General features: G+C 38.2%; 3 protein-coding genes across 10 annotated transcripts in view; 2 read left to right on the top strand and 1 right to left on the bottom strand.

The window, feature by feature from the left end:
• LHFPL7 (LHFPL tetraspan subfamily member 7) overlaps positions 1-10,520 on the top strand; it is a 60,073-nt gene extending 49,553 nt beyond the window's left edge. Inside the window, exon 3 of the mRNA XM_068210583.1 lies at positions 7,049-10,520. Coding sequence (XP_068066684.1) covers positions 7,049-7,275 — 227 coding nt within the window. The 3' untranslated portion in view covers positions 7,276-10,520. The remainder of the gene's footprint in view (positions 1-7,048) is intronic.
• SPATA22 (spermatogenesis associated 22) overlaps positions 1-14,616 on the bottom strand; it is a 40,893-nt gene extending 26,277 nt beyond the window's left edge. The window contains exons 1-8 of one of the 7 annotated variants that reach the window (XM_068210573.1): positions 14,386-14,602; positions 13,860-13,988; positions 13,076-13,130; positions 12,849-12,944; positions 12,133-12,436; positions 11,689-11,818; positions 11,250-11,347; positions 3,366-3,467 (exon numbers count right to left, since the gene is read on the bottom strand). In XM_068210573.1, coding sequence (XP_068066674.1) covers positions 3,366-3,467; positions 11,250-11,347; positions 11,689-11,818; positions 12,133-12,436; positions 12,849-12,944; positions 13,076-13,130; positions 13,860-13,988; positions 14,386-14,428 — 957 coding nt within the window. In that variant the 5' untranslated portion in view covers positions 14,429-14,602. Of the gene's footprint in view, positions 1-3,365; positions 3,468-5,367; positions 5,634-8,597; positions 10,995-11,238; positions 11,348-11,688; positions 11,819-12,132; positions 12,437-12,848; positions 12,945-13,075; positions 13,131-13,859; positions 13,989-14,385 lie in introns of those variants that run through there. The other 6 variants (XM_068210576.1, XM_068210577.1, XM_068210580.1 and 3 more) reach the window with 6 other exon arrangements.
• A 134-nt stretch (positions 14,617-14,750) lies between these two features.
• ASPA (aspartoacylase) overlaps positions 14,751-22,843 on the top strand; it is an 11,998-nt gene continuing 3,905 nt past the window's right edge. Inside the window, exons 1-7 of one of the 2 annotated variants that reach the window (XM_068210582.1) lie at positions 14,751-14,766; positions 16,794-17,047; positions 17,675-17,920; positions 19,764-19,959; positions 21,110-21,203; positions 21,619-21,726; positions 22,307-22,416. In XM_068210582.1, the coding sequence (XP_068066683.1) occupies positions 17,694-17,920; positions 19,764-19,959; positions 21,110-21,203; positions 21,619-21,726; positions 22,307-22,416 (735 nt within the window). In that variant the 5' untranslated portion in view covers positions 14,751-14,766; positions 16,794-17,047; positions 17,675-17,693. Of the gene's footprint in view, positions 14,767-15,658; positions 17,048-17,674; positions 17,921-19,763; positions 19,960-21,109; positions 21,204-21,618; positions 21,727-22,306; positions 22,417-22,843 lie in introns of those variants that run through there. The other variant, XM_068210581.1, reaches the window with a different exon arrangement.

Raw genomic sequence — 22,843 nt, 5'->3', positions numbered from 1 at the left:
CAGGCACATTACAGGCATGATACATTCTGAACATGCTGCTCTCAGCTAAAGAATCCAACACTTAAATATGTCAATATTACATTATTAGTCTGCTTCTGTGTTTGTGTCTCTGAGAGAGATGAAGTGAGCATGGCTTAAATAATTTCCAAAAAAAAAAAAATAGAAAATCTATGTAATTATTGAAGCAGTACAAAAGAGGAAAATCATAATGGTTTCCAATCTGACAGTCCCCATTTCTTAGGTCTCTGACTCTTGTAAAATTTCATGCAACATGCTGCTATTTTGAGAAACATTAGCTCTTGTCTCTCTTTTACAGTCTGCTAAAGAGGCTGTATTTCTCCTAACCTTGCAGATGACAAAATGCACTCCTTCACCATAGTCTACACAGTGCTGGATCATTTCAGGCTTTTCGAGTAAATGACACGCAGCTCTATAACTGTATGATTAGGCCCATAGATTACCAGATTACAGCTATAAATCTTCACCATAGCTACCACTCACTTGGCAGAAATAGTCAAGTTTCATCATTTGTTCTCATGTAGAAAACATGCTGTGAAATGCAGCCTCAAAGGTCACCAGGATGGCATTTCCTTTTGTGGCCCTTAATAAACTTGCAGCTAATGCAGTAATTACCAAGCCCAATTACCTCTGTGATGGCTTCAGAGAATTTCTTTTCCAAAGTCTGGATAGTCAGATTCCAGTCCCTTCAGTTAATAAATAAAATAGATTCAGCTATTCCTACAACTGTTAGACATTTCTGAAACAAGCTATGTGTAGCATGAGGGAGTTGTGCCTACAGAACCTGAGTAGGGTATTTTAATGGCACTAAAAATAATTTGTTTAAAAAGGTGCATGGACACCCTTATTTCAGTGCTAGCTTTATTTAAAATAATGTGTTCCTATCTACCTCAGCTAAATCCAAATAAACTGAAATGGAAAACATTGCCCAGCTTTTGATATACACATATTTCCCCATAATTTTGCATGTATGTACATACATAAAAATACAGCCTACTATATATCTGATACAGCTCCTTAACTTGTGAACTGTAGTCACAGACTCAGCATTTCCTTAAACACAGAGTTTGGAGACATTGTACAAACGAACCCATTCCCTTTGTTAGCTACAAAGGGGTTTGACAAGCTACACAACTCTTGTTATAACTACATTTATATTACAGCTGCTAAGTGCTAACTTGTGGGTTGCACCATTTAGAAAAGCCAGAAAAGGAACTGCTATAATCTACTTCTTTGGCACCAGTCCAGCACTGATAGAAGCTCCTCAAATCACAACATGTTTGACTGAAATGATGTCAGTGGAATAATTCTTTACAAAGAAGAGCTAAAGTGTGATATGTTAGATGTAGCTGGGCCATTATTAGGAGTTCCAGCTCTTATTCAGATACAAAGGAAGGCAGCTACATCTTTATACCAGGCATATGGGCATTACTATCCCTTTTTCCTGCTCTTCCTTTTGGTTTCCTTGGAGGGAATAATTGCTAGGGCTGCTTCCAAGAGTTTGATCTCCAGGTACCTGACATGCACCTGCCACGAGTTCAGCAGAGCAGAATGGCATTTAACAGTGTCCCTATTTGCCTCACCCTCCAAAGTTCAGCTGTTATAACAGTAGTATTTCAGTCTGCTTTCTTTCATCTTTGAGAGGTCACTTTCCTGTTTGTTTTATTTATATGCAATAGGCATTTAAAATGATGCCTGCTGATTTTAGATATATTTCAGCTCTCCCCAAATTACTCTGGGTAATTCCTTCTTTCCTGAAGTAGTCAAAAGGAAATCACTAATTTTTGGATAAGCCCAGAATTCCATCTTGTTTCTATTTGTACACTGATGTGCAGCTATTAGTGACAAAAACCTTGGATCTTACTTAGCACTGTCTTCAATGGATAGAGATGGAAAAGAAATATAGGTACCTCCTTTTTGTACAAGAGAATTTATCCAAAATACCCCAAATGTAGAAACCCTTCAGGCATGCTACAAAAACATTTGCTTGGGAAGAGTGCTGGGAAGGATTAAGTGCTGGCCAGGCAGGGCAGTAGGACAAGAGGTGATTTTTTGAAGATGTCTGGCTGTGTTTGGCTGCCAGGTTTTCCCTGTTACCTGTATTTCTGCTTGGTGTTAAGTCATCTGTGGCTTTGGATCAGCACCTGCTTTCTCATTTAAGATCATGTAAGTAATGAAAAGCTGGAGAGCAGCTAATAAAATTATTAGGTGAATAAAACGTATGAACCTGAGAAGTTCATATTGTGCATGTGAAGAACTGCTAGGTTTAATAAGGGCAGTAATGGATTATAAGCACGAGGAAACTTCTTGATGAGTGAAAATTGCTTTGGTAGATTAAGCTCTGTCAATAAAAATCTTCCAAGAAGACTGTGACAATCTGTAATAGGGTTGGAATAACACCCTTGCTTGCCTATGATTCAACCCTAATTCCAATGATTACCTGATAAGTCCCACAAGCTTGCAGTTAATCCATCATTGTCACAAGTATCAGGAATATAATACATTCCCTAAAGTAAGCGAATTAAATTCCTAAGACAAACTAACCTTCTTACAGCAGGTATTTTCAGGAAGAGAACTCATGCACACAGCATATTTCACTCCTACACATCACCTAAACATATTAACAAACACAAAATAAAACAGTTTTTTTTTGTTCTCTATGTTTGTGAGCCACCTTTGGATTTCCATCCATTTCAACATTAGTATGGAAGATAAACATAAGCTTAGTCCAGTTTAAACATTCCTGCTTCACAACACAAAAAACTATTCAATTATTGTGTTTCAGATATTGGAAACTCCATCAGTCTTGCCAAAAGAAGTGGAATGGAAATAGCCTTTTTCTGTCATGGTATCTAAGAGTGCTGTACATTGGTGCCCTCTGCACACACTTCAGAGAACTGCATTGCTTTGCTTTGGTTTAAAATCAACTTGAAAATGGTGTGAGAGATTTAAATAATTAAACACTTGTACAGGAGCTTAATGAAACGAATAAACCATTGCAATGACAAAGAGTTATGTATTATTAATTTTAAAATAGCAGAAAATGATATTTTCACCAACTAGAAGTGTTACTGATTCAGTATTTTCACCAACAATTTACAATTTTTTCCTACTAAAAGGCCTGTTTCCCCTAAAGAGAAGTGTCCTCCTTTCAAAGAATACCTTATTCCTATTAAAGTTATTTAGAAAGCAACCAATTCAGGAACCTACTTTTTAAAAATAAAACCAGGCCTTGGCTGGCAAACCCTTCAGAGGAGAAAGTGCCATTACCATATGGCTGTAGGGAAGCAAAGAGGATGAGACTGTAACTGTTTGGGATTAGAAAGCAGAAATAAAATATGACTTACTGTTGAAGCAATGTGCTTTGCCTTGTCTCTGGCCTGCCACCAGCAGTGGCTGTGAGTTACTGCAGAAGGATCAGGTGGGGAGAACCCAGCAATAACAAACACCTGTGTGACACATAATAAACAAAACAAAAAAAAAAAAAAGCTCTTTTTAACCAGACTCCACAGCTGATGGGAGATTAATCACATTATTAAACCATGTTTTAAAAACCCTCAATTATGCATTTCACTAGCAAGTCCTCTCACACCCCAGAGGTTTCATGCTGCAGAACAGACCCCAATATGTTGTGTGGCCTCATCACCTTTGTGTGACAGCAGGATTACAGCACGCAGAACGGGGAGATGCACTCGCTGCTGTGTTCTGACACCTTTGAAAGTGATGTTTGTTGTTGGAAAGCCGTTCAGAGGCGTGAGTGTTACAGAGGAGCCTAAATGGAGCCCCACTGTTCCTTTGTGTGCTGCCCCAGCTCGCTGTGCTGCTGACAGACAGCACCATTAAGCAGTCATTAGCACCACGCCTGAAAGCTCGGCTTCTGCGGGTAATAACGGGGCTATTCAATATTTGGGGCCTTTGTAAGAAAGAGGGCACCTAAATGAGAATAATGAGGTCATTCTATGACATGCCTGAGGATATGAAACCATGGGTAACTTTTTAGTCCGTTTGATATGTGAACATATACGTTCAGCTGTGACAGATTATTTCTAGCCTTGGAAAAAAAAAATAAAGCTGCTTCCATTAAATCACACCACGCAACATCAGCACCAAGTGGCAATCAAAACACTGTAAAACACAGCCTTCAAAACAATTCTGTGTAACCCAATCAAAAAGAAAACATATATGGATCAGATATGTGAAACAGAGCAAGGGTTGAGACAGTGTCAGAAAACCAGTGAAATTTAACAGGAAAGGATTTTATTGCTAAAAGGATTGTTTCCAATTCTGCTTTTTTTTTTTTTTTTCATCGAAGGAGATGCTATTCTGGCTTTGAAAAGATGAACAAACTGAAATTTTAATTTTAGACCTGCTTCTTGCTTAGAGCAGTGGCTGTTTCTTGTTAAACTGGCTCACTTTCCCAACATTTCACAGAAGGTTTTGCACCCCAGGGCTATTTCAAGATTCCTGGTGCAGTGGAGCAGCCTGGATTGCAGGGGAGCTGTGCTGAGCACCCCCAGTGCACCACAGGCTCTTGGGCAGCCCCTGTTCCACGTCTCACCTGTGTCAGAGTGAACCTACAACTGTGCAGGTCCAGGGATTAATAGGGTTTAGTTCGTGGTTTAACACTCTTGTAAACAGCAGTAGGAAAACTCTCCCTTTTTTTGAGTTATTTCCCATGTTTCTGCCATCTGGAATTTTCCTGGGTGTGCAAGTGTCATGTGGCTCTCAGGCTGTGCTGGCCCCTCAGCTCTTTTGGGAAAGCTCAGTGACCTTTACTGAACAAGATGACAGAATCATGGAATAGTTGGGGTTGGAAGGGACCTGTAGAGGTTCTTCTGGAGCAAACAGGGATGTCTTCAACTAGACAAGATTGCTCAGAGCCCTGTCCAACCTGACCTTGGATGCTTCCAGGGATGAGGCATCCACCACCTCTCTGGGCAGCCTGTGCTGGTGTTTTACCACTCTCATCATGAAAGATTTCTTCCTTCTACCCACTCTGAGTTCACCCTGTTTTAATTTAAAACAATCACCCCATGTCCTTGTCTGGTTTAGCCTAATTTTTACTGTATTTTCATGTTATATATTTTTTAGGGATGTCACATGTGCAATTAGGGAGACCTTCATAACACAACTTCTTTGTATTCAGCTTCAGCATGTCTGGTTACTGTCAGGCCCTAAAAGCAGGGTCACAGCTGCTGAAATCTCAGCTCCAGGAGCTCTCCCTGCCCTGGGCACCCTCAGCAGGGGCAGCTGCTGGAGGATCAGGAATTGTGAGCCTGGCTCAGGATGCTGCCTGTGCTGGGAAGGACTTTTCCCTCACTGGCTCTTGCAGCAGCACCTTTCACCCACCTTGTGCTTGGAAAGAGGAAAAGACCACAGCAACCACTGCAAAATTATTCCTGAGGTTTAAAGGCAGGAGGGTGGCTGCTGGAGCAGGTGAAACACTTGGTGCTCAGAGAGTTCCACCTCTTGGCAGGCAGCTTCTCTTTGTACCCATATGCGAGATACCCAGAGGGAAACAGACTTTGCTGCTGCTCCACTTTCTCTCCTTTTAATTTCCATTTTCTTCACCTTATTGTTTTCTACAAGGGATTAACTCAGCAGTTCCATTTAGACTAGAAGGAAAGGTTTAATTCAAATTATTCAGGGACTCGACAGGCTGTGTGTTAAATTTTTGGACTTCATCTAACCCTCAAGCTAATTAAAGTGTTTTTTAATTAAAAAAGATTAATAAGTGATTGCCCTTTTTTAGTGGATACTTTTAAGATTAAGCCTCTCCAATATTATAATTGGAGTAATATGCACATGCCTTACCTGAAAGGCAATCACAAACACAGAGAATAGCACACAGTGTTTGTTTTATACTCCTAATGTTTCATTAGATGTTTGCTGGTTATGAATTATCTATCAGCTCGAACATAACTGTTAATTCTGGTTGCTTCTTGAATCACTACCCTGAACTTGAACAAAACACTGTCCTGGAAAAAGGGGAAGAGAGGGAAAGGGACTGCTCCATGGTATCTTTTTAGTACATTAAATAAAGCCTTTTAAAATAGAGATTTTAAATACAGTGGTTATTGATTAGCAGAAGGGATAGAAAAGAAAATGTGGTTTCTCAGTGCTCTCTCGAACAAAAGATGGTGTAACCCCTGTCACCAACCTGGCTCAGCCCCTCTCCACTTCTAAGGTGGGCAGAATCAGGTTCCAAGAGCTGTTCCTGGGGGATTTTCATGCATCTTTATCTAACTCATGAGTTATACCTCGGGCAGTCTTCTTTTCAAAGTTGGAAAAGTGGTTCTGCTGTTGATTCAACTACCTGCATAAGTTGATATTTGAATATGACATGGATTCCTTAAAGACTAAAATCTGTGAAGTTCTATTAAAAGCCAATGGATAATGCAGGGAAATTGCAGGAAGCAAGCCTGGCTTTCCAATGTGATGAGACATGAAATAAATAAATAAAAAGAAGATAGATTGTGTTGTTTTTCATCAGTTGTTCAAATGCAGGATGTTTTAAACAATTTGAGTCGGTACTAATGAGTCTCACATTATCAGAACCTCATCAGCAGAATCTAAAAAATTAAATTTGAACTCTTTCATTGAAAGTTTCTATTTGGCATAACAAAGGAATTGTTTGTCTCAAGCACAAAAATGCTGTTGAGAAGAAAGTGAAGCTGGTTTGGAATCTGCCAACTTAGGAATTCTTCTCCTCTGGATTCCATTATATCTGAACCACCTTACTTTTTACATGGCTACATAATTTGGATCACAGCGTTTCTGAAGTTATTTAATGGCAAGAGTTCTCATGAAAAAAAATCCCAACTTGCTGCCTTGTCACACCACTGCTGTTCACAAGAGGTAATTATGAGAAGGAGGATACTCTGCCAATCACAAGGGGGTTTTATAAGCTATGCCTTTTCCCATTGATTTTAATATAATATATATTTGTCTTTCTAAAATAAAGATTCCTTTTTCCAAAGGAACTAATGTTTGATAATAACTGGTGTGATTTTTTTTTTCTCCTCTCTAGTGTTCATAATGGCTTCTGGGCTTTTGGTTTACCCTTTTGGTTTCAACTCTGCTACTGTGAAGAGATTCTGTGAGAACTCAGACATCTACTATGCAGGAGACTGCCAGATTGGATGGGGGTACATGCTGGCAATTGTTGGGGTCATGTTGTCTGTCTTTTTACCATTCTTTGCAAAATATGCACCAAAAGAGCACATATCTCCAACTCCAATACCTACTATTTTATAGTATTTTATTACTGTTTAAGAACAGAACATTCCTGTCTACACTAATGGGCAGAAATTATTAAAGCACTTCCAGTTGGCTGTGTTGCTAAAGAGAGGAGAGGAGATGGGGAAGAGAAGGTCAGATTGACAAAGACCAAAAGTGCATTGAAAGTCTTCCGTAAGAGTGAGCAGCGAACACTCTGGAATTGAAACAGGATTAATCAGCAGCCTTTACACTGCTCTAAACAGATAATGGCATACTGCCTTAGACAAAAAAATCATCAGTTTATCCTCAAAACATCTGTCTACCTCCCAGTTTCTTTTGTGTCTCAAAATTGTGAGTCTTAAAAGCTTCAATTCACTTTTGATATATTGTGAAATGTCAGAACTTTTATGAACCCCGTAACTTTAAAATCAATAATGATATTTTGTTACAATTATTTTGATTAGTGTAAATGCACCTACTAGTAGCCACAGCCTAAAATTAAGATTGATAGCTAAAAAGAATTGTATACAAGAAAAGTTTCTTTTTAATCTATATATTTTAGCAGGACCTGCATATTGTAAGTTCTGGGCACAGTTTTTACTTCTGCTCTAATTGCCAAGATATAGAGACATCTTCATGAAGTCTTGGGTAAAACTGAAATTTCTTTTTTTTCCTGAGAGCTCCAACTACTTCCAAGGGCTTCATGATGATTTAATACTTTAACACCAGGAAAAAAAATTCCCAAGAATTTGTTCTCAGTATTTCTTAAATTATAATTCTAAGTGGACTTTAACAAAATGTTTTGAACTATGACAGCTGTAGATTTTTGGTTTTGTTGTTTAAGGCTGAAAAGGAAAAAATCTCTGTTTACAAAAATGTCTGTGCCCAATGGCCCTTATCTGTAGTGATAATACAAGGCAGAATTAACTAATTCCAGTATTTCCATTGCAATTCAGAGTCCAGATTGTAAAACAAAAAAGTGAAGTGAAATGCTATTGAACATGACCAGCAAAAATCTGATGCTGTGTCAGAAGTGCAAATGGCCATATTTCATTAGTCTGTGTGGAAATTTTGTGAGGTCTGATTTCCACAACAGCACTGAATTCATTATTATCAAGCATTGAAATAAGTGCACTTGATTGCCTTAAGCAAAAGAAACATTGGGTTCTAATCTCACACCACTGTTGTGTTTTTTTCATTTAAAATAAAATTTTAATTCTAATTCTATTCTCATCTTTTATTTTCTATTATTTATTAAAAAGAAAATTCACATAGATTATATTTAATTCAGAGGTGTACTTCTTAGTTTTGTATTTTGGCACAAATCAGATGATCAAATTTATTATTCTTCACTTAGCTGAGTCCAACTGATTCCTGAATTTTTATTTTTTTTAATGGAAGGTGTACATGAAGGGACAGACAGAGACATGTTGAGGATGTATAAGAAAATGCAAACAGAACAATCACTGTGTTATTTTAATATACATCAAAGACTTCTGCAGTCTTGTTTACATTCCTCACCCTTCTAAACTTCAATGGAACATTGCATTGTTTTCCAAAATAATTGTCCTGTTGTTACATTTCCATGCACTCTAAAAGCAATTTCTGCACACAAACTTAGCAAGTTCTTTGAAAATGCAGATTCCAATGCAGAATTAAATACACTGAGACAGAGAGAGCATGAGTGCTCTGCACTTTTGCTCACAGGGACTGAGAAATTAAATCTTCCAAATATTTAATAAAATAGGCTGAAGGAATGTCCTAAAGTAAGAAGAATAAATTTCAGTCACTTCTGTATATTAATGTCCTTTTGAGTGATGTCTTACACTTTTTTAAATGAATGGCTGAGATTGATAATTTTCATGTAAGAGTCAGAAAAGTGAGGAATAAAAACAACATGCAAAAAGAAAATAATCACCACAAAGTAGAGAGACAGAGATGCAGGCTTTTCTTTCCTTACCAACCTGTGCCTTTACACTAGAACCATTATACAAGACAGGATCAATATGGTCAAGAAAAAAAAATCACCCAACAACTGAAAAATGTTGAGTAGTGTGTATAAACTGTAATGAGTAGGGTTTTTTGTTTTGTGTAATGTTTACGACTGTTCACTTAATGTTTCACTAGAAAAAGTGATTTGTTAGTGTCAAATAGAAACTTCTTTTGCAAAGATCTAAACACTTCCTGAAAAGAAAAATTAATTTAGATTTTTATTAACTGCCATAACGTACCTAGTAGACAAAGGACCTATTCGTGTCATTACTTATTAACACAAGTTTCACATGTGCAAAACTGGAAGCATCAATCACTTAACTGGAAGCAGTTTTAAATTACTGTTACAGCAGTCTCACAACTCACAACACTGCTGTACCAAATCCTTTACTCCTTAAACCTCAACTTCTGTTGTGCAAATCATCAACCTCTGCATCCTGCAAAATTCTGCACCTTTTATGAGTCAAGCTAATGCTTCCATTAGGAGCTTCCTTTAACATTTTATAACATTTTTATAATATTTAAATAAATCCAACACGTGTACATGACCTCTACCACTGGACTGGCAAAACCCTCCTTGAAGCATCCATGCTCTGAGCCCTCTTCACACTGAAGGTGTGGTGATAATTCCAGTGATCCTTGCTGCAGTTCTAAAGCACATCCTTTAGATCTCACCTGTTGCTGACAATGCCTGTGCTCACACTGACAGATCACTTTTTAAAATAAAGACTGTCTGCGCGTTAAACTGTGTAAAAGCGTTTTCCTGTTACAATTTGCTGGACCAGGTTCAAGTTTTATTCTAAATATATAATTTTTTAAGTGTAACTAAAAGCTGTATTTTCCATTAATGTGTTTCTGCGTTGACTAGCTGGCTCCTTTTTAGAATATTAACTGTTTTCTGTATTTGACTTGTTGGATACAATATTTCAATTATTTTAAATGTGAAATTTCCAATTGCCAACACTGTATAATAAAATAATAAAAAAAACCCCCATACTGTTTGCTATTTTCTTGACAACTCTTTTGTTTTGCAATTCCCAAGAGATCTGCTACAAAGCTTCTGAAGTAGGGGAAAAGGAAATAGGAACAGCAGGAATAACCTATGAAAGGTAGTGTTTGAAGGCAAAGGCACATAAACATGTACATGGTCCATCTGTCATGAAAGATATTTCTGTGGCAAAGACAAGGAAGTTCTGTGTTCAAATAATTCTTTTCTACTTCCTCTGTGTCCTTGGGAATCTTCCTACAGCCTATGGGGCTTTTGTTATTTTATACAGGTATTATACTGATTATTTTTGCAAAAAAACATTAATCAGGTTACACATAAATGGGAACCCAATGAACACCACACAGCAATTTTTGGATAACACAGGACAGTGGTATTTTCAAATGTTTAACCAGATTTTCACTGTAGTTTTGGTAAATATTGTAGCATGTCCAGCCTTTAGACAACAATTAGTTAAAACTGGGGTTTGGACAACCATTTTGGCTTTTACATTTCATTCATAGTTTTTACATATGCTGTCATCTCAACATCTGCATTTTTAACAAAGTCTTGGAAAGTGTTCTGTTCTTGAGCAGTTGCTGGTCTTACAGAGACGCACTTGAAAATGTTCTTTTTTGCATCATAGGTTCCCATGCACCTGTGCACTCGACCTCTAATGAGTCGTGGAAGCTCTCGGTCCTTCATCAAAGCGTAATAAACATATAAAACAATTATATCACCTCACATAAAAGCTTTCCACATGGCTGGTTTCTGAGGACTACGTAAAACAGAAGACCTTTACATCAGCCGAGTTCCTGTTACCAGCTACTTAAAAACTCAACTCAAAGTCCCACCTGTTTTTCTGAAACAGAAGTCTGAGGATGCCTAAGTAGTGACTATTGCTCTAAATTGGGAACAATATGGTAAAAACATTCAGCCTGCCTTTTGCACTGTGAATTTATGTTTTCTTTTTGCATTCATAAAAAGGATTGGAGCTAGTGGTGGCTGTCATGTGTGGACACAGAATACTCACAATTTCATAAAACACGCAAGGCAGGGTCTCCTTTCCATCTCTCAGAAGAAAGTTCTTTGCCCCATATGCTCCAGGTGTGACTGCAGAATCCAGTGTGCCTGTCCCATTAAGCAAAAATTAATCATTCCAAGATTAATTGCATTAAAAATTATTGTAAAAGTGTATCACTCTACAGAAGATTCCTACTAAACAGGAAAATTTATTCTAACACATTCTAAAAACAAGGAAAGGAAAGAAACAGAACGGAAAAACTCGATGTCAGAGAATGACTGAAGTGTTAATTTTGTACCTCTTTCAGTCACCTTTGATAGCTGAATGGAAGGAAAATTAAATGGTGCTCATGCCAATATTTTGTGGGTTTGAATATTTCAGCTATTGAAAAATTCTCACTTGTTGTTGCCCTAGCATTTTTAGCAGATTATATTCTTATAATGCTTACCTAAAACTTCAAATAACAGTGCAGTTTTATAGGCATACTGGCTCCAGTGCCTCACACTTTGAATGACTGCAGACAGGATTCGCAAGGAATTCTTTTTTATTTTAGTTTTCACTTGAGATGATGAAATTTCCTTTCAGATGAAGACAAAAGTTTAAGTTAGACATACACACTTGCAATTTCAAAGGGCACATAGGCATTTATTTATTATGTTAAATAGGCAATAATTACATTAAAATTAGAGCATTTGTTCAGAACATACAAACAACTCCCTGCCACTTTACTGAGGATTTTAGATTATTACTGTATAAAAATCTCAATTCTAAATTTCCAGAAACTCCAGGTTTTACTAAGGGCTGATGAAAACCTCACCATCTTCCATCAGTTTGCCTTCTTTACTGCTTTCTTCATTGTGTCTTTCCTATTAACCCTGCCCATAGGTTTTACCTGACTTTTATCTTCGGGGACACAACCAAATTGGTTTTCATTCATTTTATTTTGCTGAGTATTGTTGTTAAATTTATATGCTGGACTATGATCCTGCAGACTTCTTGCCACAGTGTTGGGTTTCACTGGCCACTGTCCTTTGAATGTGTCTGTTTTGATGAGCTGGGATGGGTTACGACCGTCAGGGTGTTTTTGCTGCTGGACAGTTTTCAAACTGCTTGAAAAGTTCTCAGACTTCTGAGAAGTTCCATTATCAGATCTTGAACTTGCTGTTTTACCTAAAGGAGCATATTCATTTCTGTTCCTGCAATACAACAGTTCAGTATCACAGTACCTCTTCTAAATACTGAGCTATGTGATTAAAGTATATAAAAGCAATCTATAAATTGTTGTTTTAGCTTTAAATACCTCCAAACTCACTTGAGTTTACACCAGATTTATCCATATACAGGCCAGTGATTACACCTGTTCATAGATCCATATGACTTCAACTGGCCTTAAAACCCTGCTCAGTTATTGTCCTGCCCTGTGTAAGGGATCTTTCCTGAGCCAAAATTCACATATTTTCATAACTCTAAAATAAAATAAACAAGGTTTCCTCTGAGAGTGATATTAAAAGGGTTTCTTTGACTGCTACAGGCATATGGGAAAATGTGAGACGCATTTTCACATAAGAACAAAAAGGAAGGATAATAGACATTAAAGGCTTCACCAACCTGCAGGCAGACAAGTTTTTTCCAGCATTTGCTAAATTAAACTTTGATGCATTTGGTGGTTTCATAAGGGAAGGAGCCATCGGGTGTTCTGCTTGGCTTTCAAAGACAAGTTTAAAGAATCAGTGACACAGCAGCAGCTTATTGTAAGACACACATGGATTGTTCATGAAACAATTAATATCCAAATAAAAATTTAAAAAGCAACAAATAACTTGCTTTTTACATACCCACTGCTTGCTGCTTTCTGCAGTTCATCCACTTCTGGGTTTGCAGTTCCCCAGCCTAATTTTCAAAAGACAAAGGACTGAATATCAATAAATATGGAAAAGACTGAAAGGTAATAAGTCTTTGTAGGCCTCCAACTCTGCTTAATGTCCCACAAACAGGCTCACATAAGAAAGGAGGAAGAAAAAAGAAAAAAGCAGAATGTGTTCCTTTGATATTTGTAATTATAAGACAACTTCTAACAAGTAGGTTGCTTCTCTAGATAATAGTTCAGCTACAAACATTAGACTTATTAGCAACAGAAATTTTGTTATAAGAAAGCTTTTAAACATTATTACAAGTAAAACATAATGAAAGCACTAAAAGCAGAATTCTGCACTGTTCTTTCCAAGCTCAATTTGAAGAACAGAAGTTCCTTTCTGAACTACAAGAAAGACATCTTACAAATGTTTCTTCTTGTAACACAGGACTTGAATGTTGATAGAAATCAGCTGAAAACAAAAGGTCAGTTTCAAGAGACTCTATTTAAATGCCAGTGCTACTTCATTCTCCATCACACAAAGAGTCAAACTCCCTCTAGGCAAGAAGTATAAAAAGCTCAATTGTACAGAGGAGAAAGAAATTTCCTGGAGGACAATTTTTACATAATGAACTTTTCAGAAATAGAGATAAAGGATGCATATAGTTCTTGATAAGGACAATGTCTGATTTCATAGAATACAATCAGGAAATTAAGATTTATTTGGATTTAGAGGCAGTAAAAAAAATAAAATATGTCTTATTTACCGAATGATGAGGGAGAGAAGTCATAACTATGAGTCCCAGAACCAGTACCTGGTTCATTTTTAAGTGGATTTGAAGTGAGGGGCTGTCTAGTTCTTTTTTTCTGATTGAACAGTGGTACAGGCAGACAACCTAAAATTAAAATTTAAGTAATGCCATATTAATAGCAAAAGGATGCACAACCCACACTTAAAACATGTAAATAAAATTACTTAATTATTTTACAATACACATAAGAATTACATTTCATAAACACATAAAAGGCCATTCCCTCACAGAATTTATGTTCCCAGCCCTGTGTCCTGCACATAATCCCATGAATGAAACCTTTCCCTCAGTGACCAGTTCCCTGAATTAATCTAAAATCTCACCCTGTGCTGCAATTAACAGGTGACCCATGCAAGTCCACTCAGGAAATGGGAATTTAGGGCTAAACACTGAATATCCTGTATGAATACTACATATATAAATGTATTTTATGTGTCTATAAAAGTATAATGAGGTGTGAACACATAAGAAGGGCTGGTACCTGCTGTGCTCCGAGCCGAGGTGTCAGGTAAATTCCTTTTCATTTCTTTGCTGAATCTTAGCAGGCAGCAATGTATTGCTTTCTCCAAATTTGCTGTATGGAAGTCAGATAAACAAAGCAAACTAATTAATGCTGCAAACACATCCAAATTTCACATGATTTCATGGCAGTTTCTCTTAACAGTGCAGCTCCAGTGACTGGCATAATTTCAAACAGAATCCCTAAAACAGAAGCAGCTGTACTGAATTTAGAAGATCCATAGGTGCACGCCTAAGATGCAACTGCTCTTTGCAGATTTCAGGCCCTGAGGGAGTGCAGCTGAGGGTTAGGGCCATGTTGAGAGTCAGCGCTGAGGGATGAGGCTGAGGGTCAGTTCTGAGGGTGAGCCCTGAGGAACGGGGCTGAGGGTGAACCCTGAGGGTTCAGGCCCTGAGGGAGTACAGCTGAGGGTCAGGGCCATGTTGAGAGTCAGTGCTTACCGGGCTGAGGGTCAGCGCTGAGGGATGAGGCTGAGGATCAGCCCTGAGGGATGAGGCTGAGGATCAGCCCTGAGGCTTCAGCCCTGAGGGCCGGGGCTGAGGGTCGAGGCTTGGGGTCAGCCCTGAGGGCCGGGGCTGAGGGTCGAAGCTCGGGGTTATCCCTGAGGGACGGGGCTGAGGGTCGAGGCTTGGGATTAGCCCTGAGGGATGGGGCTGAGGGTCGAGGCTCGGGGTTATCCCTGAGGGACGGGGCTGAGGGTCGAGGCTCGGGGTCAGCCCTGAGGGCCGGGGCTGAGGGTCGAGGCTCGGGGTCAGCCCTGAGGGCCGGGGCTGAGGGTCGAGGCTCGGGGTCAGCCCTGAGGGCCGGGGCTGAGGGTCGAGGCTCGGGGTCAGCCCTGAGGGCCGGGGCTGAGGGTCGAGGCTCGGGGTCAGCCCTGAGGGTCGAGGCTCGGGGTCAGCCCTCAGGCGAAGCCCGCCAAAAATAACGGACACTCATCCGCGCGCTCGCGCCTCAGCCGGTGCGAAGGTGGCGGGAAGGTGAAGCCCCGTTCCCGGCCGCGCCCTGCCGGCGACACAAGAGCCTTAAATCACCCCCTCGGTGAAATTTCATTAATTGCCCCGGCCCCCGAGGAACCGGTGTCACCCTCAGAGAACCCGGGGCAGGAGATGAATCGCCAGAAGTGTGTGGACGCAACCGCGGCTGTAAATAAAACTAACAGCATTCTTCACCCTGTTTGTCTTTTCAGCTGTTCTGGCTTTTTACACATGGCTCGTTCCTGTCTAAAATCTGAGTGCTTGGCACGATTGGATCTTGTCCTGTTTTAATAAACCTTTTCCTTCAGAAGCGCTCCCAAAGATCTGTATGTAGCACATCAAACCAATCTGGATTCTTACTAAACTAAATATCCCACATCCTTTTCAGAGTGTGAGTATTGGCAAAGCACAGGAATAAGGGATGGTTCCCAGCTTTTAACCCTGAAGAGTGAAAACTTTCCATGTGAATTTCCCTTCATTCTCAAATTGGCAGGTCTTGGGACACCAGGAGTTAAAGTGTTTGGATAGGAACTCCTCTAAGGGGATAAAAGAAGCTTCCATGTGTTTACTTCCTAAACTCATGTTTGGAAATTCACTGTCTCTGTCCTAAAAACACCCTTAGGAGACAAACTTCTTGCATGTTAATTAAGTGCACAGACATCTCTGTGTTTCATTCAGCGCTTTGGAAGGAATTACAACCATTACAGTGCCAGCAGGAATAAAAGATAAACTAAATGTTCCAGCCCTGCATGTTTGCATTTTGCTGTTTACTCTTCAAACTGATGCTGTGTTTAAATTCAGCAAACCCAGATTCAGAGTGTGAGTTGTGTTTTTGGGTGTTGTGTCACTCCCCATTCTGGCACCACCGCTGAAGAGAGACAGGGGTCAAAGGACAGTACAGACTGTCCAGTGCTGTAAAATGCAACTTTACTGCTTTGTGTAATAAATTACTCATTCTGATTAAATATCTGACAGCTCCCAAGTACAGAGTAATACAGTTGAGTATTTAAGCAAACAGTCTCTCTGTATTAAGTGACTGTAGGGTTCAGCAAAATCTGAATGTGTGAACCAAAACAAAGAGCAATTTCTGTAGAAATTATATTCCTGGCAGAACTATTCCAGCTACATCCTGTGCTTAGCTTTTCCTAGACCTACATTCTGTCAGCCTGGGATATAAAGCCTTTCAGGCACTGGCCAAATATTCTCTCAGTCACTGGAATATAATCTTAATAAAAAGGAATTGTTCAATAAACGTTCTTTATTCTCTTGCAATCTAATATTTGTTATGTTTATATCATGAGTCATATACCAATTGCAAATACTTCTGTTGTTTACAGCAATAAAGCTTATTTTTCTGTTAATAAGTCCTTTTATTCTAAATGTTTTGGTTCTCAGGATGGAAGTTACAACTGCTCTTTGGCTTAAGCGTCAGAAGCCTTTCTGAACGCTTTTGGAAATGGAAGAAAAGTTGCTGACTAAAGATTTTTGGGGAGAGAACAGAACTATTGTCCCATCGTGGTCTAGATCTGTTTCCTTTTTAATAAAAGACTGCGAAAGTTAGAGAGTTGTCCCTGGCAAAGTTGTTTCAATGTGTTAGAGGTCTGTGTTAGCAGATCCCAAGATAGAACTGGAGCCAGAACTCTGGGCAAGTCAGTTGTGGATAAATTGCACTGTAATTTCAGCTCGTGTTCCTTCTAATCATTGTTGGTAGGATTTCTAAAACAAAAGAGGTTGTACAAGCCACGGCACGCATTGAGGAACTTAGCTGTTCTTTGGCTTTTTTTAGATGAAAATACTTGATGTTTCAGCATTGTGTGCTGGACTAGAGCCAAGATATGATTCTTATTTTGCTGATTTTGCTCACTTTACATCATTCTGCCCTTATATAATATAATACTTATGGAACTTCAAACATACATCAGAATACCTGTTACACCTATTTGCAGTGCAAAAATGCCTGATATTTAAGTGTAAAAACAGTGTTTTCCACTGTTCATTAGCACAGGATTTCCCTATAGATCATACATTATAAACACTGCCCAGAGTTAACTTTTGGACTGTGGAACAGTGCCATTAACAGCCTCGGAGATGTTACTAAATACAGAAACTGAAGGGGAGGCTCCTTGGGGAGGGAGGTTGGAAAATCCCGCCTCAAAGCTGAGTTGAGAACTGTTGGGAGAAATCCACTCACTTTCTTTCGCGTCTGACCTAACCAGAAGAAAGACTCTCCTACTGGAAAGACTTTTTTGTTTGTTTTTTGTTTTTTCCCCTCAGAGAGAAAAGTTTTCCTTGAGCATGAGTTCCCCGTGTGCTCGGGTGAGACGGGTCGGGCTCTTCGGGGGCACTCACGGCAATGAATTATCGGGGGTGCTCCTGGTCAGGCACTGGCAGCAGGATGGAGCTGAGATCCAGAGAGCAGGAGTGCAGGTGAAACCATTCCTCACCAACCCCAGGGCTGTGGAGAGGTGCACCAGGTACATTGACTGTGATCTCAACCGGGTTTTTGACCCCGAGAGCCTTGGGTAAGAGCAGTTGTGCTTTCTGTTGTTCTGCTTTTCTGGGTTTTAAAATTCTTTCCAGATTAAAATGTTGAACGCAAGTCCCCCTACTACTTTAACAGTGCAGTCACATAACTGAAATTACTGACCTTTAACCCAAAAAAAGGAACAAATTGCATGTGTTAACGGACTCACTTCTATTGCTGGTAGAATCAGTCTCAAACCAACACATTATCTTAAATATAATTTAAAGTTAACATTAGATGAGCTGCATTTGTGTGAATTTGAGTACCACTGTTCTGAGTCAAAGTCATTATTTCTCATGTCTTGTGCAATTCAGTTTGGGAGCTCTTCTCAATACAATTACACTTCCAAGAAATAGCAGATAAAAGCAATTAAACAGGGACATCTGAGTATCTGAAAGAATGGCACAGAAATCAGGGAAGTGTGTTTAATTCCAGTTATGAACAGCAAAAGGTGAAAACTTGAAATTAGAAAAACTTGGAGCTAGAAATAATCTATTCTAAGGCAAAAGCATAGCAAAAAATCTCAATAATTTAACTGACTCATTATTTTAAAATAAATACTGTCTATAATTACTGTAAAATAGTAACTGATTCTACATTTTTAATAGGATTTGATGTTTCTGTGCTTTTGAGACATTTATTCTAGAGGTGTACTTTGCTGGTAATTCTGTTTCAGAAAAGTTTTAATGGCAAAGGTGAATATCACAGAAAGGAATACTTACTGTATATATTTTGCAGGCAGTTATTCTTACCTTACACATCTTTCCATTTGCCTTTTAATCTTAGAATTTTGTTGTTGATTATTACATCTAAAATAAGCAGATGATACACATAAGGTAATACACATAAGTATTGAGGCCATTCTTCTAATTGTTTACTTTGGAAAAACATACCAAAAAAAAAAAAAAAAGTAGTTTTGTTTGGTTTCAGCTGCTTTGAACACAGAACACTTGAAAAAACACCAGATTAAGACACCTGCAGGTTTCCTTCATATTTTAACTACTATTTCTCAGTAAATACTATGATGTTGCCTGGTTCTATTTCAGCACTACTGAGTGTTTGAAGTACCTTCCCCTGGTCCCTTAAGTGTAGAACCTTCAAGATCACAAATTATTTTACAAAATAAGAAAAAGGAGGGTGAAATCTTGATAGTACTGAAAGCAATGGTGTAAATCTCATTGGCTTCAATAAAAAGTATTAATTAACAGTTTTATGTGAAGAAATGTTAAATTTCAAAGGCAGAGCTAAGGAACAGAAAGGTGGATTATATGATACACAGATTCTCCTGAAATTACAAGTATTAAAACTTCGGAGGAACAGATTTGAGGTAGCAAAATCTTCACTGAGCTTTAAGGATCCTAAAGGAATAGACTGAAAAAGTCTGGTCAGATCATGAGAAGAGAAGAAATAAAACAGGTTAGAAAAAACCTTGAGGGTGATGTCCAAGGCAAAACATCATGGACTGATGTCTGAATATGGTCTCCAGCAGGAGGGGGATCCAGTCTTGGAAGTGCTCTATGTTGTTGCTAAATTTTTAGTTAGTTTTATTATGCATAGGGGGAAATTTGGGGATGTAAGGAGAAATAAATAGTTTCCAGCCAAAATTTGATTAAATAATTCTAATACCTTTCTGCACAAGACACAGAATAATAAAACAATCGCTAGACAATCATACTTGATTTCTTCAACAAAATCAGCCAATTTTAAGTTTGGTAATTAAACAGGTGATTTCAACTCCAGTCAAATTTGGATCTAAAGTAAAAAGAAAAGGCTAATACGTATTTTGTTGACTGTAAAGCCGTGGAATGAGCTCACTAATTTCTTTGTGCTGATATTAACAGCAGGCCAGTGGTGGAAGATATTCCATATGAAGTGAGGAGGGCTCAGGAAATCAATCATATATTTGGTCCCAAAGGTAGTGATGATGCCTATGACCTTATTTTTGACCTTCACAACACCACTTCTAACATGGGTGGTACCATTATTCTTGAAAACTCCAGGGATGACTTTACAATTCAAATGGTTCATTATATCAAGGTAAAGCTAATTTAAATGAACTATTAAAATACATTGTTAGTTGTAATGTTGTATTACTATATATTATTTTGTAGTTTCTTTAAATATACTATTTTTTCTTCTGCAAAACTGTTAAAATATTTCATTACTCATAGGATGATTTTTTTTAATCAGAGGCAACTATTAATTTGATTATAATATCAGGTAATTCAGATTTAAACTCATCATATCTTCATGTATTAAAATGAGCATTATTAAGACTGATGGGCAAAGAGGAATGCTTAGAATAACATTGATGAAAATTAATGCAGTTTAATCTGCTTTCACACTGATCTATCAGGAACTTGGATACATTGGGGTTATACATGCTAAATAGTTAAACATTAATTTCATTAAATAAAGAGATGTAACAAATGATGGAAGTAAGTAATGACAATGTTCCCTTATCAGTGATGTGTCTTTAGAAGCTGTTTGATTCTGCTGTTCCTGAAGCTGATAAGTTTTGGTAGAGTGAGGTTTGCAGAATTTGCTTGAATTCTCTTGGCCTGGACAGTGACTTGTGGAATCCAGGTTGGGCCAATGGTGTGGGATTCTAATTTTGTTTTTTCCCTTAGAAACAAGGTCTTTTCAAACTTTTTTTTTTTTCTTATTACATGTATTCTTTTTAAAGGCTTATTAAAAATACACGAAGATCTAAAAAGCTTTTGACTAAAATTATGTAAAGAGTAATGGTGGGCAGTCATCAAGAAAGAAGCCTCAAGTAGCAAAAATGCCAATAAAGAAGATTAAAACGAGGCTTAATTCACAATCTGTGTCCCCATAAGAGAATTGGAGTCTAACCCCAAATAAAATAGTTGAAATCTGCTTTATGGTATTTCAGTTCTCACTTTTGGAACCATGCTGAGGAGATTTTTTTCCTCTGCTGGCAGTTCAAGACTAGAACTGTGCTCAGTTCTGGTTCAGCAGAGCTGCCTGGCATCAGTTAATGGAACAGGCACCAACAAACACAGCTTTGTGCATTTTCTAAAGATGTCCTACTTCCTCGAGGGCCCTGAAATAAAGGCAACATATTGAAGACATTGTGTAAATCACTTCTGCATCAGTAATCTTTTGTGGCACAACATTTGAAACCATTTTGCATGACAAAGGCGTTTTTAAACCATCTCCACAGAACTCTCTGGCTCCAGAACCTTGTCCCGCTCTGCTGATTGAACATCCCAGCCTGAAATACGCAACAACTCGGTCTGTGGCAAAACATCCTGTTGGTAAATATCAAACCTAAAGGCTCTTTCACCCCACCAGCAATGATTTGGAAACGTGGCTGTTTTCAGATGAGCTCACTGCCTTATGCAGAGTGCTCTGAGCACCAGGAGCTGCTTGATTGGCAATGTTTACCGAAATGAATGGATGTGATGATCCTTTCTTCTGAACAGTTCTGATTTACACAATCATTACATAACACAGAAATCCTTCAACTCAATTAACCCGCTTTTTGCAGAAAATATTTATGATATATGACAAGGACTTGCTGGCCTTAAAAACCCAAATAATTCTGTGCCTTACAATCCTTCTTAAACATTAAACACTGACCCAGCAGACATTCATTTTTGCTGAGCAGCGTCAGCAGGTGATGTGTGGTGGTGACATTAAGTGACATTGATCTCCCTCATCTCCAAACAGGTGTCGAGGTGGGGCCCCAGCCACAAGGTGTTGCTAGAGCCGATGTTTTGGACAAAATGAGGAAGATTGTCAAACATGGCCTTGATTTTGTGCAACTTTTTAATGAAGGTAATGAGAGGTTACAGCATCATCTGCCCATGTCAGTGGACTATTTTAGGAGAATATTCTTAAAAAATGACATTTTACAGTAAAACAGGTAAAAGGTGGGGGGAGAATTAAAAAATTAAAGCTAGGCCTGTGCACTTCCTAAAATGCACTCTGATAAAATAAGTGGTTTTAATTATTTCAGAGTACATTTTGTCAGTGGGTTGGGTTGTTTTTGGTTTTTTTTTTTTTTAATGGAATGCAAAGACTACAATTATGCAGGTCAGAATTTCCATTATTGTGCTGGAATTGTAAAGATTAAATAGCACTGATACCAATCCGTGCTGTGCAACACTAGCAAACAGACCTTTCATTGATTTCCTCATCTACAAAACAGGGGTTTTTATGTGAAAAGTAACATTTCAGTAGCAAATTCAGACTTGAACTTCATAAGCCCCAATACATGACTGGACCATCTTTCTACAGCTTGGCTTTAAGGGGACAACCTGATGATTTGAACCATTCTGCAGAGAATAAATAATGCAATGTTCTTTTTAACAGGCAGTTTTTCACCTTGACATTAAATTACATTTATTCTTTCTAGGCAAGGAATTTCCACCATGCACAATTGAGGTTTTTAAAATAATGGAGAAAGTAGATTATCCCAGGAATAAGAATGGTGAAATTATTGCTATAATTCATCCTAAACTACAGGTAAATTCTAGAACAGTTTCCTTTTGTGACATTTTCTACTTATTCCTGTGTTGCTTTTGCTACATTGTTGTATATTTTAGTCATAAATATTTAAAATGCCAATATTACCAAAGGGGTTTATTGAATATTTTAGGCCTCCCCTAGGGTTAAGTCCTCTCACTAAGGTCATGCATTCATTATTTCAGGAACTGTCTTGGGAATCACTGAACCTAAAATCACTACAAAGAAAAAGCCAATAGGATAGCTTATATTTTAAAATATAAAGCTAATTTTTAATTCTAAAATGAGTGTCTGTTTTCAATCAATTGTGAGCATCTGCAGATTGCTTCTAGTTCACTCAACCAGTGAATTCTGAAAATGAGGGCCAGACACACAAAATCATACATACAAAATTATGTATTAAAATTAAACGGAATTATTTTTAAAG

The sequence above is a fragment of the Anomalospiza imberbis genome, chromosome 20 (genome assembly GCF_031753505.1).
Source record: "Anomalospiza imberbis isolate Cuckoo-Finch-1a 21T00152 chromosome 20, ASM3175350v1, whole genome shotgun sequence".
Taxonomy (NCBI): Eukaryota; Metazoa; Chordata; class Aves; order Passeriformes; family Viduidae; genus Anomalospiza; species Anomalospiza imberbis.
Note: the sequence above shows the minus strand (reverse complement) of the source record. Positions and strands in the feature narration are given on the sequence as shown.